A 27,661-nucleotide genomic window follows, 5' to 3' on the forward strand; every position below is an offset into this window, starting at 1 on the left:
ATGAACTTCCATGACCATGTACACCATTTTCTTTTCTGCTTTGGAAGAGCTTATTTTCGTGAATCAGCATTTTCATATATGGCACAAATTAAAAATCACTTAAGGTCACAGGTATCCGATATTCATTTAAAGATAAACTATGAATTATGAATCTGGAACCAAATACTGGACTAATACAAAAGTTACATTAAATTACATTACATATTTTATAAATTTTCATTAATAAAATATGTAATATAATTTTACACCCTTATGTGCAACTCGCATCTAATTTTTTTAAAACTTTAGTTATAATAAAATCATTAATACTCATTCTATTAAGCTGTACAGCCTTTCGCACTGCTATCAAACTTAATGTTGCCTATCAGGACGTTCCTCATGCCTGCCTTATGATACAGTCAATGCTGAGAAATGTAGCTTACAGGTTTAGCTAAAGGTTTAATAAAAGTATGTTTTAATTTAAAATGAGGGAGGAAAAAGACATGTAAATGATGGAAAGACTTTTTTCTTAACTTTTAGTTTTTTTGACAACATTTGAAATCTACATAAAAATGAGAATGTGCAATAAAATGAACATGATAATATATAAAATGATAAATACAATATAAAAATGTCTCAAATAACACAGATGCCCTTAAATGTTTAGAAGTTCAACTGCTTCAATTCAGGAAGGGATATCTGTAACAGAAAAAAAAGAGTATTACATTAATATACCATGCAACAATGTAAATTCTATACTCACAAAAATATTTTTAAAAATATTCTTACAGCAACATCATCAAAGAAGTCAAATCTCAATATCTCAAACCTTTACTTTTCAAACAGAAATTATTTCCGTATTTCCAGCATTAAATCAATTATTTCCAAATAACTACCTTGAAGCATTTTGTTTGACACTATTGCTACTTTTCAATTCCTGTATCCAAGAAAATAAGCTGTTGAATATCTATTGTCCCCTCAAAAACACAGAACAGCATTCGGTAGCCTATTGTCTAACCCTAATCCCAGGTTTTACATCAATAGGATGATTCTTTTTTGTTTTTGTGTGCTCTAAAAGGTGAGGTATCCAATATCTGGAACAATACAGACATACAGGATTTCTGAGACTTTTAGCCTTCAATAATATGATGACCAATCTTAGAACTTTCTCATTTCTGCCTTTTGTTGAAACTTTAAAATGTTGAAATTTCATTTCTTGGAAGTGTAAAAATGCCAAAATTGTAGCAGATATGAAATCGTCATCAGACAATCATGATGAAACATAATTATCAGTTAGAATACGATTATAAAAATGTGATAGAGAAAAAAGAAGAAAAAAAATCATTTAAAATATGTACATCTTTTTTAGCATTAAACACAGATCCTGAATTATTTGCTTCAATCCTTATGCATCAGATTTTATTCACAAATTATCTTTGCTCAGATACATTATAATTACATTTCTATTAAGTATTTGACCAAACAATTGCATTTAAACTGTGACAAAGCTTGTGTTCTTCATTTAAAAGCATAAATGCTAAAATTAAATATTGATAACATTTCATATTTTATTAATAGGAATTACAAGTAAATAACTTTGTATGCATTAATACTTGAAAATTTACCAGAAATTAAAATATCTCATAAATGCTTTAATTCTAATTTCTTTCTGTTCTTGTAAGATTCAAACTATTAATGTTTGACTGCAATGCTTTAAAATACTCAACATATTTACCAATATACATCAATCTGATGAGCTAGTTTGACATTTTTAAAGAATGCTACAGAATTAAAATTATAGTTCACACTAACATATAGAACAAAGATGTCTCCATGATTAATATTTTTTAACCATATATAATTAGAACTTCTTAACAAACATTCTCTATTCGTAAAAAGCAAATTTAGAGTTTTCCCAATGCTATATACATATACAAAAATGAATAACTGCATTCATTTAGGTTTATTTACAACTGCATTTCAGAAGCATGTCATCCACAGCTTAAGTCATTAGTTAAGACAGCTTTAAACATTAGTTCAACATTAGACAGCTTTAAACTGTAATTGTTTAATGTTGACATTAGTCAAGATAGCATTAAACATGCAACTAATTAATTACAGTTGCAAGATGAACAATTGCATACTAAAATGACTGTGAAGCCAAAAGGCTGGAAAGATATAATTTTAACACAGCACTGCTACTACTAACAGTAGGAAAGTGCAGAAAACAACTATTTAAAATCAGAAATATCTAGAAAAGAAACTCTCCTGGAAGAAATCGCATTAACACCGATGCAGCGCCACTCATACTGATTGTGGAAGTGCTTTTTCATAGCCCACAAGAAAAAACAAAGTGTATCTGGATGGTATTGTTGCACATTATTAAAGATGATTTTCCAATGGTTTCATCTCCCTTTACACAATTATCACACAATGTGATCAAGTGTGATTTTTGAGTTACCTATATAAGCAAACACAGACACTAATCATACACTTTTTAGGCAATCATCATACTATTTACAGAAATATTTTACCTAAAATTTCTGTGTTTTAAAAGTTCTATTTCAGGGGTGGCCAAAGTGTGGCTCATGAGCCTGATATGGTTCTTGCAGGCAATTTGTACGGCTCGTGCATATAAAATATGTTAAACTAAAACAATTCAGTGTCCAAAAAGAAGTAATTAATTAGTTTAGACTCTTTTTTACAAAGTTATCAGGGATTTCTTTCTATTTAAAACCTCCTCCACTACTTCTAATGATGTAAATACGAACTTGTGGCTTTTAGAAAATCTAGATGCGGCTCTCGGACATTACTGAATTCAAACGTGCGGCTCTTACTGACATGAAGTTTAGCCAACCCTGTTCTATTTGATAACCCTTATTCTTCACTCACTGTCTACAGTGTAATTTCCAAGACAATAAAGTCTTTTGTAGTATCAGAAGAGGTACTTTATACCATTTCTCTTGAACAACTTTCTGAAGTCCAAAAAGAGTTGTAGGTTAACATTCAGACAATCTGCTTTATAAAAGTACAAAATCCATGGGTCATACATCAGGAGATTTAGTAGGGATATGAGTGATGGGTATGGCCTTGATACTCATTTGTTTTTACATTTCTTCCAGGAAATTAGTATATTTTAATGTGTAGCTGTTTGCTTTGTCTTGATGCAGTTCTGCTGATTGATGGTACTGTAGATACAGAGAAGGTATTTCATATTTGAAAATTGAGTATAAAATATGTTCCTGATAATCTGTGGAGTTGATCTTAACATTTTTCTTCACTCTCTTTATTTTTAATTTGCCGTTATACGAAAAACCAGCAGCAATCATAAATCTCTTATAAAACCTTTCTTTAAATTCCTTGATCTGTGTTTTAATATTTTTTCCTCCTTTCATGATAATAAATGGATCTCTTTTTATTGCAGTCATTTAAGTACTCCCAAGAACCATCTATTGTGACAACATTTTTTCTATTTTTATCCAGATGTCTCAGGGAGAATTCTGCAGTGCATTCTGCGATATTTCGTAGAGAAAGAGAATTCACGCTGTTATGTCTTTTTAAGATTCAAGTCAGCATTAATCACTTTGTTTACAGTTGACACTGAGTATTTTAATGACTTTGCAACTAGCCATTGAATTAGCATATTTTCTTTTAACATTAAAGATTTTTACCCTTTGCAACATTCGAAACACTTTTTTTCCTTTGGATATGTATTTGGAACAATTTTGCTACTTGAAGCCAAACTCTGACTTTTTTTTTACCTTTTTTTGTTTACAATATTACCCATCATAGCTTCAAATTTAAAAAAAGCATGGCTTTCACAGTGTTTTTTTAATAACTACATAAGAATAATTTTCTTTGGAAAGAGCATAAGCATAGCCTTCCATCCAATGCTTCTTTAAAAGTGCCATTTTACATCAAAATAAAACTCTCAATTCTGCATGAAAACAAAACAGTCAAGTACTAGACAAAAAATATGGTTGCAGTTAAAAAGAAATTTCCTATGCAGACAAATGTTTTTTTCACAGCAAAGCAGAATTGTCAAAAAAATGTATGCAGACTCTTTTATTTACTTATTTATCAAATTATGGCAAAACACACACAGATTACCTGCTTAAAGGAAGGGTGTCTTCATATAAATATTTAAAATACAATAAATACACATACAACAAAAATTTATATATTTGCTGCATTGACAGACTTTAATTAATAAAAAATCTCGCATAGTTATAGCGAGAGAAAAATAAATGAAAGGTGTTTACCTCTTATTTAAGTTTCAATGAATGAGATCTATTTTTTAAACAGCTATTAAAATGTTTGAGTCATGTGATTATAAATGTTTCATTTTAAAGAGCAGCATCATAGCTAACATTTGTGTAAATTAAGAATTCAATGAATCTTAACTTTACGATAGAAAAAAGTCTTTATCGTTATTTTCTGTTAAATGCAAATGTAAAAATGGGTACTGAGACTCTCAGTTTAACAGATGAAAAATTATAAATAACACTTTTTTAAAGATACAGTATTAAAATTTTAATATAAGACAAAAATTTGAGATTTGTAATAAGGAAGAGTTTCAAACTACAAGGCTTTTATAAGCAATTTTTTTACCCTTTTCGTTTTTTGATGAAAATTTTCATCTTCTTTTCTTTTTCTCTTGCCTGCTTCGACGACCTACATGGTGACTATGATGCCTGTGAGATGGCTGATGAATTGGACCATCAGGAAGAATATCTTCATCACTTGAATCTCCTCCATCCTGTGAAGTTAAAGTATTAAAAGCATTTTTTACTTTTCAGGCAAACATAACAAAAATAAAAAAGGAAATATCTCTAGCCAGCCATATTATGGAACTGTCACCTTAAAATACAATAAGGAAGTAAAAAGAGAATCTTACAAAATTCAAAAACAAGTTATGACCTCAAAATCAGTATACTTTCATTTCAGAAATATTCATAGTCAAGAAATTATCTTTCCAGATCATTTGCAGAAATTAATTTTGAAAGAATTTCTATTTAGGTTACTTACTCACATGAGCCAATCAATAAAAATATATACTAACTTGCATGATTCTCCTTCCCCCTGCGAGTCCACGTAGAGAACTCTGCAAAGCTACTGGCTAGGACCTATACCTAGGTAGTCTCGGCCATGGGGGTATGCAAATCATGAAGCTAGAGGTTCCAGAAAGGTCACTTATTGGCTAGCCTGGGGTCTGGCAAGTCCTAGAGCCTATGGCTCTACTAACCCGGGGACACTGGGCAACATCCCTCTGTGACGGGCGGCCCGAGCGGGACTGGTAGGTAGCAAATCATAGTCAATGACCGGAGTCGCAAAAGCGATGCATCCTTCTTTCTAAGGTGCGAGGGCGGAGGTTGAGCCTCCGTGCATGATTCTAAGGGGCAAGCGGACTCACAGTGCCATGCCGTTAAGTCTCACAGAGTGAAGAATGCCCCATATCTAGTTAATGATCCTCTAAAAAAATACTTTGTAGTGCAAGTACGGGAATGTCACCTAAATATTTCTGGGAAAATCCTTTGTAAGATCAGTTTTTCATTTTCAAGCAACCCATAGACTAAGCCATACACATACACAGTCATTGCTGTCTTCTATTCTGTTACCAAATTTCTCTATGCTTGCCAAAATATCTCCACCATAACACTTTGTACTGGACTAATAAACAGTTTACAGCTTTTAAGTAAAATTTTTTCATAAGAACACTCTTCAATTCAGATTTAAAAATATATAAAAAAACAACAGCTTTGTCATTATTTCATTTTGATACACCCTTGTACAACAAGCCATACTTTTACATATATTACACCTTTAACTGACAGTTAATTCAATTTCATACACTTCTCATCTGCACATTCTGCAAAATCATATTCAAAATTGGGCGAAAAAGCAAACTGATATTGTCAAAAATTTTGAATAAAACTTTGAATATGAATAAACTTTTTGAAATTCTTAGTTAAAATTCTATAATTTAGTTATTTTGGTAAAAGTTATAATTAAGACACTGTGTAACCTGTAACAAAATTTTGCTGGACAGAAAAATGAACATTCAAAAAAGGAATTTACTATCTCCATGCTTGTTCACCTATGTCTTGCTTTAGATGTAAATGATATTATGAAGCAGAAACACATAAATGAAACTGGCATGTCTGCTCAGATCGCAGTTAAAAAAACATGGTAAAAAATTTAAATTTCACTAGTGGTAATAATACAGGATCCCGTAGTTCTAGAAGCCAACAGTACCATGATTTCTGGAAGAAACGCCACGGCGTTTACATGTTTAAAAATTAAATGTCTACCCAAGTAGTGCTTAGGTGCACTTAAAAATATATTTCCTATGATGTCATTGTATGGTGTAAAATATTTCCTATGATATTTGGCGCTATTCCCACACAAAAGACCAAGCAGCTGCTTTCTACGAACTTTAATTTGTTTATATTCCTTCCTTTGAATGGATCTATGTGCCTTATTCACCCTAAACGGAATCTCAGAACAATAACATTCTTCCCTCTTTGAAATCAGCATTCTAATCAGTTTGAATAGTCTCTCTTCTCTGCCATTGGATGAATCTTCCAGGACCCATCCTCTCCCCTCTCCTGCCTTTTCCATAGTAAATCTACTGTGATTTTTTTCAAAGGTGAACACAACTCCACCTGCATTGCAATAACGAACCCTGATGTGTTCCCACTTCAGCACGAATCAATTTTTCTTGGATAGTTTTTAAGAAGGGAGCAGAAAATTTTTGAAATGGCACTAAAGGGCACAGAAGCTATACTGCTGATTTTAAGGTTAATGTAATCTCATGTGCTGAACAAATTGGAAATAGAGCAGTAGCTCGAGAGTTTGAAGTGTGGACGAGAGATGCATTCAACACTGGAGAACTGAAAAAGAACTTAAAAATATATCACAACAGAAATGAGCCAAAAGAAGTGGTACTGTAAGGTGGCCAAATCTAGGGGATTGCCTTGCTAACTGGATAAAGAAGCAACGGGGAAAGTAAATGGCAATTTCGACTGTAAAAATTTGCTTACAAGTAAAATTTATGGCAAAACAAATGAACATAAATGATTTTAAAGAACGGCATTGCTGGTGTAGCAGATTTATGAAAAGAAAAAATATTTCTGTGCGAACTAGAACAACAGTCGGACAACAATTACAAATGGACTGGCAGGATAAAAAAAGCATCTTTTCTAAAATATGTGACAGATATTATTGACAAACAAAAACTTTTTCCATCACAGATAATAAATATGGATGAAATGCAGTTAGCTTTTGACTCTCCTGCAAACAGAACTGTTGATGAAACCGGTGCAAAAACTGCATGCTTATGACAAGGCATGAAAGAACATCATTTACATGTGTATTAGCTTGAGCTGCAAACGATGATAAGCTAAAGCCAATGATCATTTTTCAAAGGAAAACTATTCCAAATGGAGATTTTCCTACTGAACAGAACATTTTCTTCAATTACATGCAATAAACTATTTCATACTTTTGAATGGATAAATTCAAAATCTATAGACTAATACTCAATACATTACAGAATTCATATGAAATTTCAAAAATGACATATTCCTTTCCACCATATAAGACTGAATATAATGCAAATGACACAAGAGTAAAGAAAGTTTTTGGAAATGGTACGTTCAGAACATAATTGACATTTTACAATCAGACAGTAAACAAATTATATTTTACTTATTTTATATTTATATATTAGCCATATATAATGCCACTGCAACCAGGGCTATGGAGTCGGTAGGGAAAAAGACTGACCTCCTCATATACATATGTAAACATATACACATGTGTTACAGCTTATGTTTTTTTAATATAAAAGAAGTAATAGATGCTACAGAAAAAAATTATGGCATAGCAGATTATTTATATTAATTAGCACTAATTTCTAAGAAACAATACAGCTTCGGCAAGATCTTCTTTGGTTGAGGACTGTATCCAATTTGATAAACTTCAGAGCTGAGAATAGGCTTTCCACACCAAACTGAGTAGGAGGATGAGCTGATACTGTTAGGGCTACTTCTTTTAACTATTCAGCATAGATTTTTATACATTCTAAAAGAGGTGTCTTTGCAAGAGCAATCATATTTCTATATTTCTTCAAGGGCTGTGTAGAAACCTTGTTTGTATTTCTTCATTTTTATATCTAAAGGCAGTACTTACATATTAACGCCACCGCAGCTGCAGATTTTATCGCCAATCTACACCTAAAATTTTTGTGACAAATCATAAATTAAAACACTTTATTTAAAATCAAAGCAGTCAATCGGATTTCAGTGGAAAATGGGCCGATATAGAGTTTAACATAGATTCAAAACAGTCTGTATTTTCTTTGACATGATGCTGTTGCCATATGAACTCTGCTAAATAACATTCTAAATGATGTCTCACTGTCCAATGTGTCTTGGTCCTACATTTAGCAATGCCCCACATTCTCTCAACTATTTGTGTATGAACTCCTGTTCAGGATCAATAAAACTGTATTTATGATTAACTTTAACATGTAGGAATCCTTCGGTAAAAGTATATTTTAGAGTACCCACTGGCGAAACTTGGTGATTTTTGGCAGTATATGGGTACCGAGTTTGTGCAATTCTTTGACTTATTATTTTGGCTTGCATAACGGCAATTTTTGCACCAAAAATCGTTGCTACGCAAAGCCAAAATAACAAGACAAAGAATTGCACAAACTCGGTATCCATGTACACAACGACCTATGTTCATTTTTAAAAAAAATCCCTGAATTGCACAAAATGGCATTGCTACATGCCCTTGACTTTATCCATGTACACGTTGACCTATTTAAAAAAAATCCAAGAATTGCACAAACTTGCACTGCGCATTCCCTTCACTTTGTTCATGTACACATCGATATATTTTCACTTAAAAAGTCAAAAGAGCACCCAATTCTACAATACAGGCAAACAAAAAATACATAATCTCAGTAAACTACATTTTAAACTAAACAATAAAATAACATAAAAAAGGATAAAACATGTTATACATTTAAGCACTACAAAAAGCAAATATCCACTTACCCTATTTAGAAGTTCATTCATCTTTAGTCTGTGGCAGACAAAATTCCTTAACAGCATCCTAAAATTATCTGAACTCGAATCCGTATATCGTCGCCACATGTGAACCTTTCTTCCTACAAACCCATTCAAATGCATCTAAACGGTGTTTACGTTCAACTAGACGTATATCCTTCCTACATACAGGACACTATAATGGCTACTAAGTAAACCTTCATTTACACATCAGTCAATTAACGCTCATTTCCCCTTTTGTTCCAAATCATACAGAAACTTCAAATTAATCTTACTACATTCAGCCATTCTACAGTCTAAACAATAAAACCAGCACACACCACAGATGCACTTACAAAACATCCCATGATTCAAAATTTTCCAGAATCATGCACCCGATTACATCACAATAGGGTTTCCATAACATTAAACTACTTAGGCTACCATAAATGAAACAATTTGGTGATAAATGAAACAACAACTTCACCATATTACAAGGGGTACCTTAAAGTCTACTCTAACCAAATCCTTCTTTTTCTATTTTATTTGTTTGGTAACCTTTCCAACTGTCAGAATAAATTTGTGCTACTCTCTGCAATGTTTTCAATAATTTTATTAAGAAGGGCTGAGTCAGTTCTATTAGGAACAGTGACAAAAAATGAATCTTTTGTTTCTCTACATATACCACCAAACACCCACTTTTCGGGTAATACTCGACCACAATTATTTTTACGCTTAACAAACTTTCATCAGTTTCCACAATGCAATCTGGTCCATGTACCCTCTTACTTGGTTTATTCTCCATATCCAAGACACATAATTCACACATGTAATTGTTCCAATCTATAACAGTTTTATCCGATAAATCAAGCTGCTTTTCACAAAATTTAATCGGCGTCAACTCCTGGCACTAGCAGTATATAAATTTCAAAGCTGAACAAAATGGAATGATCTATAATCCGGACCTCAAAGCTACAAACTTTCTGCGCATGCGTCGCGTTGACGCATGCGCAAGACCTTGACGCGCGCGTAAGACCTTGACGGCTGCGAATATGCTTGTGCACGTGTGCAAAATACGTTTATGAGTGCGCGTTTAATGTATAACGGACGGCATAAGCTAAGCTAAAATTATCTAATTATCTATTTCAGTTAATGTTGCAGATTGCGTTGTTCCTTAATCTTCGAATTGGATCCGGCTTATTATTTTTTGCAGACTGTTAGAGCAATTTTATAAAAATAAGCTTGAACTTTCGATTATGTCAAATAGAATTTCTGATACATATTTATTAATATGTAAAGGATCTACAAAGCGAAAGTATGTTTCAAAGTTCATTAAACAAAAAGTGGAATTGCTGCAAAAAAGGGATAAAGGCATATACTTTGTTTATCTAAACTTTAGCGTTTGTTTATCTAAACTTTGTTTATCTTTGTTTGCCACAGCGCGCAATGAATTGGAAATCTTCAGGGCAGATGTTTTTATTTTATTTGGCCTATAATTCCTTACTAAATGTAGTATTTCATCTCGATGTACTCCGTCTTTGATATGATTTAAATCAAATTCCTCGTCATTGTAATTCGCTTCCGATAGCGAAGAAATTGACAGAGGTTATTGAAAACGAAAAAATTTCGATTGACAAATTAGTCGGTAGACACAGCAATTATAGGAGTTGAACAGCGGAACTTTGTAACTGAACAAGAAATTATGTCTGTTTATAGAATTAAAGAGAATGTATTATCACATAAAAAATGAAGTAACTTAAACAACTTACATTGAAAGAAATGTTTAATAAAGTAAACAAATAAATATTAAGCTTTTTTTTTTGTAAATTTTGATACCCTTTAGATCATAATTGTTCTTTATTTCATAAATTAAGGTTTCATATTTTTAATTTTATAATTTCTGCATGCCATCTTACCAGATTTAAACTGATGATCTATAATCCGGAACCGCCGAAGTCCCGACGAGTCTGGATTAACGACTTTTGACTATTTAGATATTTTTTTTTTTTACTTGCTATGAGAACTGCTTTTATATCTGATAGTTTGGATGAGTTTTTAAACTAAATATGGTAATTTCTGACTACCTGCACCATCACCAAATAGTCATGAAAAAGTATTCATGAGAAAGCAGCATGTTGTCAAAATAGTAAGTGGCAACCCAGGCATGCAAATAGCATATATCTGCTTTTGCCAGCGCACAATGGCGATTCCGTGCGATAACCTGAATTTTTTTTAAAGTGAAAACAGATTACTGCATACATCTGAAGAAAACTGGGAGGGGAGAGGGTAATATTTTTTAAAGAGCTGTTTTATTACCTATGTTTTTCTGCTTTTCCAATTTGATTGATTGATTGCTTTCGTATGAAATTATTTCAATGCAGCTATTTTGAAAATGGCTGTAGCCTTTCATAGATTAGCTTGGAGAAAATTAGTCACTAATGAGTGTCACAAATGTTCTTTAAAGCTGCTAACGATTTAAGATATTTTGGCGGTGCTGGTGGTGCGGAGGTAAAGTACTGATTATCAGAAAGTAACCTAAATTTTAATTCATAATAGTAAAAATAAATAAATAAATGGAACTACTCTGATATGCGCCCTCAAGTCGCCAAATTTCTCGCCAAATATTTTTGGTGAGAAACTTTACGCTGCCATATTACTATCTAAATTTTTTGTCTACATTTTGAGCTTTTAGCCTAAAATGTCTCCAAAAACGCGGTTTTCGCACATGGAAAACTACGTTTTGAACACACAATTTAGCTAAAAATCCGAAACAAAAACAAAAAATTTAGATAGCAAAAACGTAAAGTTTCTAACCAAAAATATTTGACAAGAATCCATGTACACAGCGACATGTTTTAACTTAAAAAAACATCTACGAATTGCACAATGTAGGCAACGAACGAATCTACAAACTATGCACACCTTGCTTTAATAAATTAACATAACAATAAATTTCAAAGAATACTATGTACACAGCATCCTGTTTAAACTTTAAAAAAATTCTACGAATTGCACAATTTAGGCAAGGAAGGAATCTACGATGTACACACTTCTCGCTCTAATAAAATAACATAACAACAATAAATTTCAAATAATACCATGGACACAGCGTTCTGTTTCAACTTTGAAAAACATCTACGAATTGTACAGTCTAGACTAAATAAACTAAAATAAATTTCAAACAATTTAAAAAAACAACAATAACGACAGAAATTCATACTAAAGAACCAATGAACATAACATTCTACAAAATAAGAACAAGGATAAAATAAAATGCACTTACCATGAATTAATGCATTTTCGAATAGCAGAAATATAAATTTCATACCGCCTTTAACATGCCGCCACGTAATCACTATCGTATTTACATGACAGCCAGACACACTATCCAGAAAATTTATACTATGATTCACAAATAAATAAAATCACAAATCCCTACTTCTATCATGCACTGCCATTAAAAATAATCTCCCAGACCCTCTTTCCACACTTCCAAATACCCACTACCCCTCAACAGGATAGCCACAATCATATTTCCTTTTGCCGAACTTCAATTCAACAACTACCATTTTATCTTTCCCTCCCATCTTCTCAGACACAGAGGCGAACCAATGAGCTCCAGCGAAAGATTTTTCAAAGTCAACAGGGTTGCCATAGAACACGCAATCGCACCAAAAACCAGCGCAGAACACATATCGCCACATTTGGTGAAATTAGGGCGTATATTAGAGTTGTACCAAATAAATAATAAAAAATGAGTATATTTATTCAGAAAGAACAGAAAAAATGAATTAATTATCATAAGACTGAATCTAACATCATAAACAAAATTTAACATATTGTGCCAAAACAGAAAAAAAAATTTAAAAACTTTGGCACTGTTCTGTTATTGGGACAGGGACCAGGTCCAGAAATGTATGCATGTATAATGTAAATGTACACTGCTCAAAAAAAAAAAAAAAAAAAAAAAAAAAAAAGAGGGACAGTCCTATATCTCCCGATCTACTGGGCCGATTGACAAAATTCAAATTGCGTTCTTCATGTCTCGATAGCGCGACTTAGGATATATATTAGATTTATATATAGCACTATTCTAACATAGGTATTTTGACACAAAATCGGACTTTTTCTGAAATAATATACCATTTTTTTTACATATTTCGATTCTACGACTCAAATTACGCCTAAATATGAAATTTTGTAAAATTTGGAGCGAAATTTACGGAGAAATTCACAAATTTATGTTGGCACTTTTTTGTCAGTTTGCGCCAAGAATACTTCGCTTGGCGAACTTCTTAATATATGGCAACCTAGTTTCCTTTCCCGTGAGAGGAAAAAAGTCACCATCATTCCTTTTTTCAAAATATTCTTTATATTATATTTTTAATTATAACTTATTATTTTAAGTATATTTTTTCTTTTTCGAATTTCATTTTAATTGTTTAAGCTGCACTTTTTTTTTTTTTTCGAATAACTGTTTTAAAATTTTCTATTTACCTATTTGAACTGCGTAAATAAAGGTCCAGCATTTATTTTTTTTCAAATAGTTTTCTTTATATATATTTTTTGTCATAGTTATTATTTTAGGTAATTTTTAAATTTTTATACTTCTATTTTAATTGTCTGTGTTGCATTGTCTCTTCAGATAATTGTTTTAAAATTTTCTATTTATTCCTTCGAACTGAGCATTTTAAATATATTTATTAATATCAATTTTCCAGAATTTGATTTTATTTATTTGAACTGCGTTTCTTTCGGAAGAATACTTTGTAACCCAGACTACGATGAGTTTGAAAACTGCATACTATATTAAAAGAGAAAATACAGTAAAGCACAGTATTACACGCCTTTCAATGTTCCGTTCAGAAAAGATATATATAAATAAGAGAGATGTATAACCGACATTTTAACTTAGGATGACTTGCATACACTGCTTTAAACAGTTTTATCATTGTGCCCATTGCTTTACACAATTTTATCCGACATTTGGTTTCTTAAAATGTTATTCATATTTTAGTCAAATATTTTATTTTTGAAATCGCAAGAATCAAATATCATAACATTAAAAGTTTTAAATTAAAAAACTACAAATACTAAATTTTACAAAAAAATTTATTTTTCTTCTCTTTTTCTTTAAGCATTCTGAAAGTATATTAAAAAGTATCCAACTTTTCGAAACATTTTGGTATTTCTGACAATCATTTTAAATAAAGTTATCGCCTTCCATTTCATAAAGGCCCACAAACGGCCGAGCGGTAAAGACGCTGATCACTGGTAGTTCGGTCCGAGGTTCGAATCCCGCGAACAGGCTGGTTGCATGGGTGTTTTTGTGGTTTTCCCGATGTGTAACATGTATACGAGCCAGTTTCCCTTAGAAAGTCCTCCACGAAGGCATCCCTCCCTTTAGGCAGATAGCCCTCGTGTGCTTTGCCATAATTAAATAATCCAATCCAATCCTTAATTAAATATAATTGATTTGTAACTTAGTTACAAAATTTGCAACTTAGTTACAAAGAACATAGAACTGACGTTAAAATTGAAGTGCAAATAAATAATATCATGTGCAATCTTGATTAATATAAAATTAAAAATATTTGCACAGAAAAATATTTGCATTCAGACAGAAAGTTTTTTGAAATATTTGCAATTACTTTATAAGAAGGATTTATTAATAACCGTAATAATTACTTATTATATTACTGATGATTAAGAATCAGTTCTTGACAATTACATTCTAAATTAGAATTTTAAGAATTATTAGAATTTTAAATTAGAATAATGAAAATACGCTACGCACAAAAATACATTTTAGGATAAAAAATGAGTGTATTTTTTATGTTTTAAAACTTCTTGAATTCATTTAATAAACATCGTATCCTTGTTGTTAATTGAATTCAGAATGTTGGGTGTCGTTTATATAATTATTCTTACTTGTCCAAGGAATCTGCTGACTTATCCAGCGATTAAGTAACTGCAGATCATTTCTACATAACCATTGAACTTCCATTAATTCAGTCTCTAGAGGGTTGTATATTTATATCATAATTTGACTTTTATAAAAATGATTATTCTAAATCTTATGTTTTTATAAAAATATACTGTGCTTTAAAAATATGGATGATAGTACCAGCCGCTCTTTCAGCCACTTCAAAAGCATCAGTTTGTTTAGAAATAAATTGTGCAGTTAATGTCATAAAATTCAAATAAACATCAAACGAAAATTCTCAGTTTTAGACAAATCGATTTAAACGAAGTAAAGTAGCAGACGATAAAACGCCGAAGGTAAAAATTTACTCTTATTTAAAAAAAAAAAAAAAAGAGAGAGAGAAATTTAAAAAATATTAAAAAATTTATTTAAAAAAATAGCTTTTCATATAGTATTAATAAATATTTATTACGCATCATTGAGGGAAAAATCGTCATATAATTAATTCTCCGTAAAATTTTACTTGAAATTTAAGGTTAAAAATAGCTGTGGCAATACAGTGTAACAAAAATCCATAGACCACATTTGGCGTTATTATCGCTCAAAAAAAAGATGCCAAATTTCAAAACGCGAAAATATGTAAATTTGTGTATATCTTAGAAAATTTTGAATAAAAAAGTCTAATTTTTTGCAGATGTGCTTAAAAATATACCTACTTTAAGATGATGGTAAAAATTTTATAGGTTATAATTCAAAATTTTTTTCGAAAAATTTTAAAAAATTATTTAAAAATAGAAATTTAAAAAATAAAACACAAAAAATGGGTAAATTTTATTTGGAATGAACCTAAATTTCGAAATGTGAGAGAAAAAATCAAAAAAGTTTAATAAAAAAAGAGATATAAATAAATATTTGCCAAATTCAATTAGCATTGAGGAGCTAAAATTTTGAGAGCTAATATTTCAAAAACTACTCGTACGATTTTTACAAAACTTGGTATTCTGGCATAATTTGAGTCGTAGAATCGAAATATGTAAAAAAAAATGGTATGTTATTTCAGAAAAAGTCTGATTTTGTGTCAAAATACCTATGTTAGAATAGTGCTATATATAAATCTAATATATATCCTAAGTCGCGCTTTCGAGACATGAAGAACGCAATTTGAATTTCGTGAATCGCCCCAGTAGAACAGGAGATATAACACTGTCCCATTTTTTTTTTGGAGCAGTGTACATGTATCTCTGTGTGTACACACACATATATGCAAACAGATACATACACATGTGCATATCATCGCAAAGTTGTTTCATTTATGGTAGCCTGAGTAGTTGAATGGTACAGAAACCCTATTATGATGTAATCAGTTTCATGATTGCACTAAATTCGTAAGGAATTGTGGTGTGTGTGTTGGTTAGGAAGTATATTGCTTGTTTTATGGTTTAGACGGTAAAATGGAATGCAGTAAGATTAATTTGAAGCTTCTTGTACAATTTGGAAAGAAAGGAGAAAAGAGCATTACCTGACTGGTATGTAAATGAAAGTTTACTTAGTAGCCATTTATTAGGTGTCCTGTTTGTTGGAAGGAAATGCGTATGGTCGAATGTCGGAAATGTGTGCGGTCGAATGTTGTTATGGAGGATATTTTTTACTGTTATTTTGTTAATTTATATGGCAATGCCAGTATATAGATTCTAATTCAGATAATCTTACAAAGTTTTTGGATGCTGTTAAGGAATTTCGTTTGACTGAAGACGTGTTAATTTGTAAATAATGTAAGTGGATATTTCCTTTGTGTAGTGCAAAGAAGAATTTCCTTTTTTATGTTATTTCATTGTTTGATTTAAAATGTAGTTTATTGAGATTGTATATATTTTTGTTGGCTGCGCCTTTAACTTTTTAAAGTGAATATAGTTCGATGTATATATGACAAAGTCAAGGGAGTGTGCAAAGCCTAGTTAGTGCAGTTCTTTGATTTTTTTTTAAGTAAAAATATTTTGATGTGCACATGGATAAAGTCAAGGAGTGCACATTGCCATTTTTGTGCACTTCTTGGATTTTTTTTATGCGGGAATAGGTCAATGTGTACGTGGATACAGAGTTTGTGCTATTCTTTGTCTTGTTATTTTGGCTTTGTGTAGTGGCAATTTTTAGCACAAAAATCAGTGCTACACAAGCCAAAATAACATGTCAAAGAACTGCACAAACTTGGTATCCATGTACCGCCAAAAATCACAAAGTTTCACCAAGGGGTACCCGTAAATATATTTTTACCAAGTTGCCAACATAGGTGAATAATTTTTTGTTAAGATAAGACATGAAAGGCAAGAGCCATTTTAAAAAATTGTGGCACACTAAGACTTATATAAAACAGCAACAAATTGAAAAAATTAAAAATACAAAATTCATGCATAATTTTTTTGTGCTGCTGTCCTTATGTACATAGTGATCTGTTTTAGCTTCAAAAAACAGAGAACTGCACATACCACTTCGCAGTGGCGTAGCTAGAACTCTTGGGCACCAGTGCAAAAAATGTTCTTGCCCCCCCCCCAAGTAAATTTACTGTGCTTAACAAAAGGGGGGAAGAAAGTCTAGCTTTGCGGAGACTTTTAAATAAAATCCAGTAGGTTTTACATGCAAGTATATTTAGAGTTTCTATATAAAATCTGTGCCAATCCAAGTTTTTTTCACTTAATTTAGCAAGCTAGTAAATAACTGGTTATGTTATAAACTGACAGACACCATGATAGGTAAATGTATAAAAAAAGAAGTTACACTAATATATAGCGCTCTGTGATCGACTGAGCTTACGAACATGACTTATGCAATAATATATGTCATAAATAAGAACTTTTATAATGTAAATGATACATTTGTTAAATATAAAACATATTTATCATAAATTTCATAAAGAAAACTATTTGAACATGCAATTTTTGTAGAAAATATGCATGGTAAAGTTTTCCCCCCTTTCTTTTAAGACAACTTTTTGGTACACTAAACTACTCAAATACATGATTTTTGTATGTGTTTTAAGTTTAAATATGTAAATGTAGTTCAGCAGGACATTCATGGGCCCCTTAAGCCTTCGGGCCCCTATGCGACTGCATTCCTTGCATACCCTAATTTACGCCATTGTTGGCACTGTGAGCATTGTTGTTCTCTCCATATACACAACAATTTCTTTTCGCTTAAAAAACAAATCAGGTAATTACACAAATTTGACACTGCATACACTATTGTTCTCGCATGTACACAACAATCTGTTTCTGCTTAAGAAAAATAACAGAATTGTTGGGAAAAATGTTGAGTAAAAAACAAAAAAAAACCATGCCTTTACTTCGTGAAAACAAAATGGCATCAAAAAAAAAAAAAAAAAAAAAACTAGTAGGTTGCTGTAGCAGGGTTCGTCGCCAAATTTTCGCCAAAAAATCGTTAAGTTACCATAATCCAAAGATTAACCAATACTTTTTTCTTCTATTTAAAATGAATTTAATAATTTATTATATTTCTTTTTATATTTTTCTTAATATAACTAATTAAATATGATGAATTAATTAAATTAACATTAATCTGAATTTAAATTTATTATTTAAATATTTTAATTTTAAGCTATTTTATTTATTTTTCCCCCCTTCCTCACAGTCTTCCATAAAGCTCCGGCGCACTTCTAATTTTAGAAATTAAGCACTGCCGATGAGAACTGTCAATACAAGAAAGCTGCACACATGCATATCTGGATTGCCAGATAAACAAATACATTTCGACAATGTCGTGGGTTGTCTATTGGGTGAGTGCAAAAGTTCTACCCGTTTTTGGATGTGCAAATTTGCAATGGCACATCACACATGACATTGTAATGATGAAAACTGTCAGCCAATCAAACGTGTCGATGTCGTGGCATAGCTAGGGTGGAGCAAGGAGGCACATTTGCCCCCGGGGGCAGCATTCAAGAGGCGCCAAATTGATGCTACGAAATTTTTTAATGAAATGTTTTCCATTCTTGACACACAGAAAAGGGTGCAAATTCTTCAGTTGTCTCCAGGAGGTGAAAACTCTAGCTACACCCCTGTGTGGATGCCTCACATATAAATGCATCATGTCTTGCTTAGTTAATCATCTCAAAAAAAAATCTCAGAAGGTGTAACATGAAAAGCGAGAAGGAGTATACGATATTGACCAAGCCAATACAGAACAATTGTGTAAGAATTAGCGGAGACCTACAATGGTCAAGAGACAGGTGGTTAAGTTGGGTTTTACAAGAAAGTTGGATCATTGGGCTCCACATAACCTGACAGCTAATCAACGGGATGACCGAATTGCCACCTCTGTTTCCTAGTACAAAAACAACCCATTCTTGACACAAATTGTGACAAAAGATGAGAAGTGGGTTATATACAGGGTTTCCACTGCACAACCTGTCACCTGTAATTACGATTGTGCATCACGATACATCTAACATTTCCACTATAAATAGTATATTTCATTTGCAGCTTGCCTAGTGCATGCATCAGATCTTTCACTAAATGAACTAGCTTGATCTATAGTCACTGAATATATTGAAACAATAAAGATCACCAGCGACTTCAACAGATGAAACCTCGGGAAGAACTGATGCCCGCACTGCTATACTCTGCTATTTGAAGCCTATCCCACTCTATGCTAGCCATGTATCAGCAGATACTGCTGCTCATAGTGGTTATAAGCAACACTGATTTCCGAACATTCTGTATTTTCCCACTTCCAGAAATTTTAACCTTCATCTTTGCATTATAAACTGATAGAAAATAAATACATTTCTGTAATCTTTCATTCTTTAGACAAGTTGCAATTTTAATATTCAACAGTTTATAATGATCAATGCACTTATTATTACTCAAGAATATATGTATCTGACTAAGGTCTGCTTACTTTCAAAAATACAGAATGAGTTCCATGAAAGAAGGTAACAACATTATACATAATGCAGGATCTGCTTTACATATCAGGAAAAAACTGGAAAATTTCATGTTTCAGCATCGCAGGGAACAGCAACAATGATATAGCAATCAGTTTTCAGGAATCTAATTATTCAACCACTAGCAGGTTTTTAATTTATAAAATACATTTATTAGGTGAAAATTTTCTCAAGTCATTATTGTTTCCAAGCATGGTATTAATCACTAGTTTTTCTTCAAAGAAAAATAAAAGCATATAATGCTCTGATTATTACATTTTCTTCATGAAAAGTATTTAATATTTGAGAATGAGAATTGTTTAATAATATCTATGAATTTCACTTAACAAAAATACATTAGTTATTTTATGAGCATAAAAAAAAAAATTTGAGAAAAACCAATTACAAAAATGTAACACAAAAGTCTTCGTACACTTTAAAGAAATCTAGACCATATTAGTAAATACTGTAGTACTATAGCTAGTACTTTGTATGATATCTTCCATCCTCCATTAAAGTATTCCTCCAGTATATATATATATAATAATTTATTTCCTAAACAGTATTGATTAATTGATTATATTATCTCCTAAGTGTAATTAAAGTAGAATTATTTTAAAAGTGTGCATCCATATTGGTAAGTTATATTTTGAAAGATTAATTGATTATATTATCTCCTAAGTTTAATTAAAGTAGAATTATTTTAATAGTGTGCATCCATACTGGTAAGTTATATTTTGAAAGATGTTTTGAAGTAATTTGAAAGCAAAATGTTAATAATGTTTTAACGGGGACTGGAGTTAAATCATCACGAAGAATAATATTACAATTGTAAAAGGAAAAATTAAAACATGTAATTATTGTCATTGACCGGAAATTAGTTGACTTTTCAAGGGGAACAAACCAACTCCCGTTCAATGAACAATAATTGATAAAAATACGTAAATATGAAAGTGTTTCGTCTTTACTCGAGTTATAAGTTAAAGCCAAACCGGCAATTCTAGTCAGGCCAAAATTTTCCGCGAATAGTTGCTACTCAAAGAACTTATTCTCATGAAGCATTTTAGTCAATTCAATTTGGAGTAAAAATTAATTACTGTAGAGAAATCCTGTAAAACTCGAGTAACCGTCCCCGACACTATCATCTTTATGTATATATATATATATATATATATATAATAAAAAAAATTTAAAAAAAAAAAGGAGTTTTGTTTTATTCAAAATCGCATGGAGATGATATGAAATAATACCGGCCTTCTGATTCGAATTCAGTGCCGAGCTACATCACATTAGCATTTAAATTCTTAAAGTGAACGGACACTTTTGAGAATCACCGTGGTACCATAGAACTGCAACTAACATGACGCTGTCAAAAACGTTAGTTAAAGTATAGGGTAAGCTAATTGAATAGAAACTAACTTCAAACTTCGAAAAACCGTTTGGAAATTTTAATACATCGATGGAACTTTTCTACAAAGCATTCCTCAATACAGATTTGAAAATCAACTTACCCGACCTTCTTCTTTAGGAGGAATAAAGACAACTGCTGCAATACACACCAGTTGAAATATAGCACCGAAGAAAAGTCCGTAGCGTAATAACTCATCCACAATATCCGCCATTGCTATATCAACTAGAGCTGGAGCAAACCGCATGTATTCGTTACTGAGTAACGGGTACATCGGTTGACTCGAAGTACCGATTCGGTACTCACAAATTCATTTCGTTACTCGCATCTGTTCGTTACTCGCATCTGTCGTACGATGCGGTTTGTTCGAGTACGAATGATGCGGTTTCTATGCGAATACGAATGATGCGGTTGCTGTTCGAATACGAATGATACGGTTGCATCACAATGCGCTCATATTTTTCATAGATAGTTTTGAATTTTTTTGGGCATCGGGCAAACTCTTGTTTACATTATGTGTTTTAGTTGAAATACTATTTAGTTGTTGATATTTAAGAAAATGAGCAATTTTGATAGCGTGAAGCGTTATTTTGTATTTGCTTTTTACTATTGCTATTTATGTTTGTAATTTGAAAATTTAGATAATTCATCTTTTTTTTTTTTTTTTTCCCTTGAGCGTGCCATAGTCAGATTTTATTGATTTGAAATATTTATATACTGCACTTAGGTATTGTTTATATAAGAATATGTAGGTTAATATAGGTTCTTTACTTCCTTGTATCAAATAAAATGGTAGTAATTATTGCAATCGAGAAAACGTTTGGGTATCATATTTTAACGGAAATATCCGTTTTTGACGATTACGGAATCCATGTGAATTATTTTTTGGGCTGACGCCTGTACGTACGAACACAATGAAAGACTCTCTCTCTCTCTCTCTCTTTTTTTTTTTTTTTTTCAAAAAAACTTATTGTTAAATGTAATCCCATTTACTCTAAGCTGATACTTATGACTAATGATTATGACTTTACGTTGATACTTGAAAGGGATTTTTTTCGTGGTGTGTAAGTACGTATATATGCATTTTGCATAACTCAAAAACGGTTAGTTATAGAACGTTGAAATTTTGTATATGGGTCCGTGATAACATCTAGATGTGCACCTCCCTTTTTATTGCAATCGGTAATACTACCAAACGTAAATATGTATATATATATCAAATAAATTATAATTAAATGTAAATTACACACACACACATACTTTGCTTGATATATATATAATAAAAGCCAAGTAAGGCGAAAATAAAAGCTTTGACTTTTATTTTATTTAATTATTACTAAATAAGTTACTTGACTTTTATTTTCGCAATCATTGGTTGTAGTCAGGACTTAATTTTTAAAATTAGAAGTGCTGGAGCTCTATGGAAGGCAATCAGGAAAGATGAATAAATAAATAAATAAATAAAAATAAATAAAATAAGTATTACAATAATAAAATAATTAGCAACTAGAATATTAAATTATTATTATAATTCAATAAAAATTTAAAGACAAATGAAAATTTAATTAATGAATAACTAAGTAATGAAATAAAATACCAAACATCGTCTTGTTTGGGGGCTGTGGCTAAAATTGCAATTTAAGAACTAAGCCGAGCATAAGCTAAATTTAGGCTTTTGATGAGCAAATAATATACTGTTTACCAGAGTATAGATAGAAATTTGGTTATGTAGCCCATTCTTCTAAAACGACGTTTCGTAGCTGCCTTCCATCACCAATTCCTTTTTTTTTTTTTTTTTTTCGGTTTCGGTTTATTCGGTTACAGCAAAGCACACTACGGCTATTGCCTACGGGGAGGGAAGCCTTCGTGTAGGATTTTTTAAAGGGAACTGACTCATATGCAAGTTACACACGGGAATAACAATGAAAACGCCCGTGCAGCTAGCCGTTAGCCGGGAATTGAACCCCGGACCGAACTATTAGTGCTCAGCGACTTTACCGCTCGAGCTCTGGTGGGCTCTTTTTTTCTTTTCATTCGCTGTTTAAAAAACGGGTGTTCACGATAAAGTAAGCACATGTTTACTTGAATTAAAATGGGTTAGACGATGTGACTCTTCCTACTTTAATCTCACTTAGCTTTTGATTTCTAATATTGATTCAATGTTTTCTGTAGACAAAGTATTCTGATTAGAATAATAGATTTCAAACATGTTCAAAAGGTGTGTATCTGAATATAATTAGGTTTTTATAACATAGGGCCCATTTTATTATTTTCACATAGTTCTAAAGCAATTGAACCACAGCATCATTGTTTTGAAAGAAAGTAAAAATGTGAGAAATGTATAATGAACATTAATATACAAGCTTTATTAAAAGTAGTCAGCCTTTTAAAACGTGACCGTCTATGCTTTTAGAGGATTTTTGGAGCTCTGTGCATTTGCTCTGGCATCTTAAAAAAGTGATGTTCAATATCAACGTATGTTTATGCTCTCAAAAATACAGGTTTCTTTCAGAAAGCGACCTCTTAGAAATCGTCAATAAATGATTCAGTATAAATATTTTCTAATAGACCATAGAATAAATTTATTTTAACGTCAATTTAAAAATGGCTGCTTGTACTAAGAGTTAAGAGCAATAAGACTCTAATTTTTCTTTTGCAATTAGCTATCATGCCAGCTGAATTGTTTTCTGCATAACCTTTATTGTGTATAATTGAAATATTTAGCTATGCATTCAACAAATATACAACAAATGTAAGACAAATCATTAAAAAAATTAAAATTTGGAACATTAATGATAATTTTTTTGTTATACATAAAATATTATTAATGAATGATGAATTTATATCATATTATATATAAATCAAAATTTAAACTCCTATTAATTTATAATAAATTGAAGAAAAGCTATAAAGTGAATTAATTTTTAAAAACAAAACGAAAATTTAAAAAAAAAATTTGTCATATACCTAGAATCTAAAAATGACGAATACTGAATTTTACGACTCATGTGTGTATGGGTGCACTTAATTACGGCAAGGCACACTATGGCTATCTGCCTAAGGGGGGATGCCTTCGTGGAGGACTTTCTAAGGGAAACTGGCTCGTATACACGTTACACATGGGGAAAACCACAAAAACACCCATGTAGTAGGACCGTTCGCGGGATTCGAACCTCAGACCGAACTAACAGTGTTCAGCTACTTTACCGCTCGGCCTCTGGTGGGCCGTTTTACGACTCATATAATAATAAATGCATGTTCATATTGTAACAAAAATTTTGTTAGAAGTCTAGCATATGTATAGTTATTTGTGATCTTTTAAAACTGTCGTAACATAATGCATATTTATCATTATCGTGAATCAAAACAGTATGCTTTACATCCTTACAAATATACGTGATAGATTTTAATATTTATTTCTGCATATACTTACGTTTCCCAAAGACACGAAAGCAAGTCAAGCAGATTTTTGCTGTATTAAGCAGACTTAAGTTCTCTGTTAGCTAGTGTAACATAATTTCGGATGTTAGTGTAACATAATTTCGGACTCTATGAGCCTTCCAGAATTATTAGCAAAATAGTGGAAACGTCTTTACAAAGTGTTTTTTATAAGGAAACAACAGATGTATACTGAGCAGTGATCAACTGATATATTTCTTAAATGATTTGGTTTAGTTGATTATGACAAAACACACTGGGGCTATGTGCCTAAAAGGAAAAATGCCTTCGTAGAGCACTTTCTTAGGAAAGCTGGCTCGTATGGTACGTGGTAAGCTGGCTTGTAAGCTGGTACGGGGAAAAAAACCACGAAACGCTTATGAAGCCAACCCGTTTGCCTGAGATCGAACTCAATACAAATCCCAAATAGATGAGAACCAATGAAAATAAATGAGATCGAACCAATACTTTCCCAAATACAAATATTTTCTGTATTTGTATTTGGGAAAGTTTTATGGTCATTATGAAAAAGTGAAAATTTGATATGGATTCCGCATGACTTCCTTCTACGACTATTTAAATTATGCTTATTTTTTCTGCACTTCATTTAAACTTATTTCCTCGAATTATTCTAACTCAATTAAGCGATACCCAAAGGCAAGTTACAAATGGCATCAAACATTGCAAATTTTGAAACTAAATTTCCTGGTCAATCTTTGTCCTACAGGACTCAAACTTCTTGTATTTTTCTTTTTCATAACGAGTATAAAGGTTTTCCAAATATAAATATAGAAACCAGAAGACGACATTAAATTTAAAAGTTAGATTTCATAATAACTAATTCTTTTTTAAATTTGACATTGACAAAATATGAATATTTTCGTCATTTAAAATACTTCTGTATTTTTGTTGCACCGTATTTAAACTTGCTTCCTCGAGTTATTGACATTAAATTACATTAATTCCATTATCTATCGGAAAATAATTATAGCAAATCATCTATTTACGACATCTCTAAGAGGTCACCTTTTAAGAGATCTCTATTTTTGGGAACATAAACAAACATTGGTAGTGAACATCATCTTTTTAAGACCACCACATGTAAAATCCTCTAAAAGCATGAATGGTTGCATTTAATAAGGACCCATTACTTTTAATAAGGAATGTAACATTAATCTTAATTATACATGTTTTTGATGTGTGTGCCAAAATAGTGATAACGTACTTCTGTTGCTTTAGAAATGTGTGAAATTAAAAAAATGGATACTATACAACAAAAATGTTATTATATTCAGATACACACCTTTTGAACACGTCTGAAATTCATTATTCTGCTCAACATAATTTGTCTGCATAAAATATTAAATAATATTAAAAAATCAAAAGCTAAGTCGAAGTAGAAACAGTCATCTCTTCTAAAACATTTTAATTGAAGTAAACAGACGTTCGCATTATCGTAAAGTAAACACCTATTTTTCAAACAGCGGATGAAACGGGAAAGAGGGAATTGGTGGGGGAAGGCAGCGAACGAAATAACACTTTTTCGAGCTGGGGATTAAATGAGAAAGGACGAAACGATACTAAGCCAATAAGACAAGATCTGGTATTTTACTTTATTATTTAATTAGTCATCATAAATTTAAAAATTATTTTAATTTTTATTTGTTTTTACATTTTTATTAAATTGTACTTATAAGTATTTTATATTTCAGTTGCTAATTATTATGTTACTTTAATTATTCATTATTTTTATCACTATTTTTTGTTATTTTAATTATTAAGTTTTTTAATAAGTAATTTTTTGTTATTTTAATTACTAATTAATGTTATTATTGTAATATTTATTTCCTTTCTTTCTTTATTTTTTATTTTATTTTTTCCTGACGGCCTTTCGTAGGCCCTTCTGACTTTAGAAACTAAGCCCTGACAGCAATAGAAAATTTAATAATGAATCATATCCAGTGCACCAAAAAATAATAGCCAAAATAAAGTGAATTATTTCTACCCAAAAAAAGGCGACGGAAAACTAGAATAGCTCACGTGATTCAATACAATGCGACGTTTCAAAGCCCTTTTTAGGGCCGTAGACCGATAAAATAGGCTCAGTATACGGATACCGATCGATTTTACCGAAAGTAACGAGTAACGATACGATAGTAACGAGTACTGGTTCACCGAGTAACGAATACATACGGGTACACAATTTCTCGTTACTTCTACAGCACTAATATCAACATCAACAAACCGGTGAGTGTATGTGAACCAAGGAGGTTAGAATAGAAGGAGGAGGGTTCGCAGTTTCCTCCACTATCGGGGAATGAAACTCCGCCGAACATGCGGCGTCCATGTTTGTGACTTCAAAACATTACATTACGGCAGGGACATGTACGTGTTTCTAAGCTGTTCCGTGCATTTATTTTCCAGTAAAATTATGTTAAATTTATAATGAAATCCCCCGCTATTGTTGAATTTTTGTTTTAAATTAATAAAGATGATATCCATAATTTACTATGTACAGCAAATTGTTAAGAAATAGTTCGAAATCTAAATGCATGCGCATAACATTAAAGGCCTTTAAAAAATGATGTTTCTGCATATTTCACGGATTCGCTTAGGTTAGAAAATAAATCTTAATAAAATAAAACAGAATTCATTGATTTCAGTTTATGCGCATTTCATATTTATTAATCTCAAAGAAACTGCCTTTAATTAAGTTGAATTACAGAAATACACCTATATAAGATTTTGGATACATTTTTCCACATGTTCAATTGTGTAAATATTTTACTTAATTTTATCACTATACTGCCCAGAAATTTGTAAGTTTATGCAAAAAATTTTTAACACCAGAACAGTTTATCTTAACTTAAAAAAGTGAATAATAATGAATATATAAAGAAAAGCATTGCTTTATTTAA

General features: G+C 31.5%; 1 protein-coding gene across 1 annotated transcript; it reads right to left on the reverse strand.

The window, feature by feature from the left end:
- Positions 1–498: 498 nt before the first annotated feature.
- Positions 499–21,566, reverse strand: LOC118182078 (protein anon-73B1). The gene is made up of 3 exons (XM_035351359.2): positions 21,409–21,566; positions 4,591–4,738; positions 499–678 (listed from the first exon to the last, which is right to left on the reverse strand). Exons 1-2 carry the CDS (start codon positions 21,550–21,552, stop codon positions 4,616–4,618), a joined length of 267 nt encoding a protein of 88 aa, XP_035207250.1. The 5' UTR covers positions 21,553–21,566; the 3' UTR covers positions 499–678; positions 4,591–4,615.
- Positions 21,567–27,661: the final 6,095 nt, after the last annotated feature.

The sequence above is a fragment of the Stegodyphus dumicola genome, chromosome X1 (assembly GCF_044657685.1).
Source record: "Stegodyphus dumicola isolate Sdum_Otavi_A_Nest chromosome X1, ASM4465768v1".
Taxonomy (NCBI): domain Eukaryota; kingdom Metazoa; phylum Arthropoda; class Arachnida; order Araneae; family Eresidae; genus Stegodyphus; species Stegodyphus dumicola.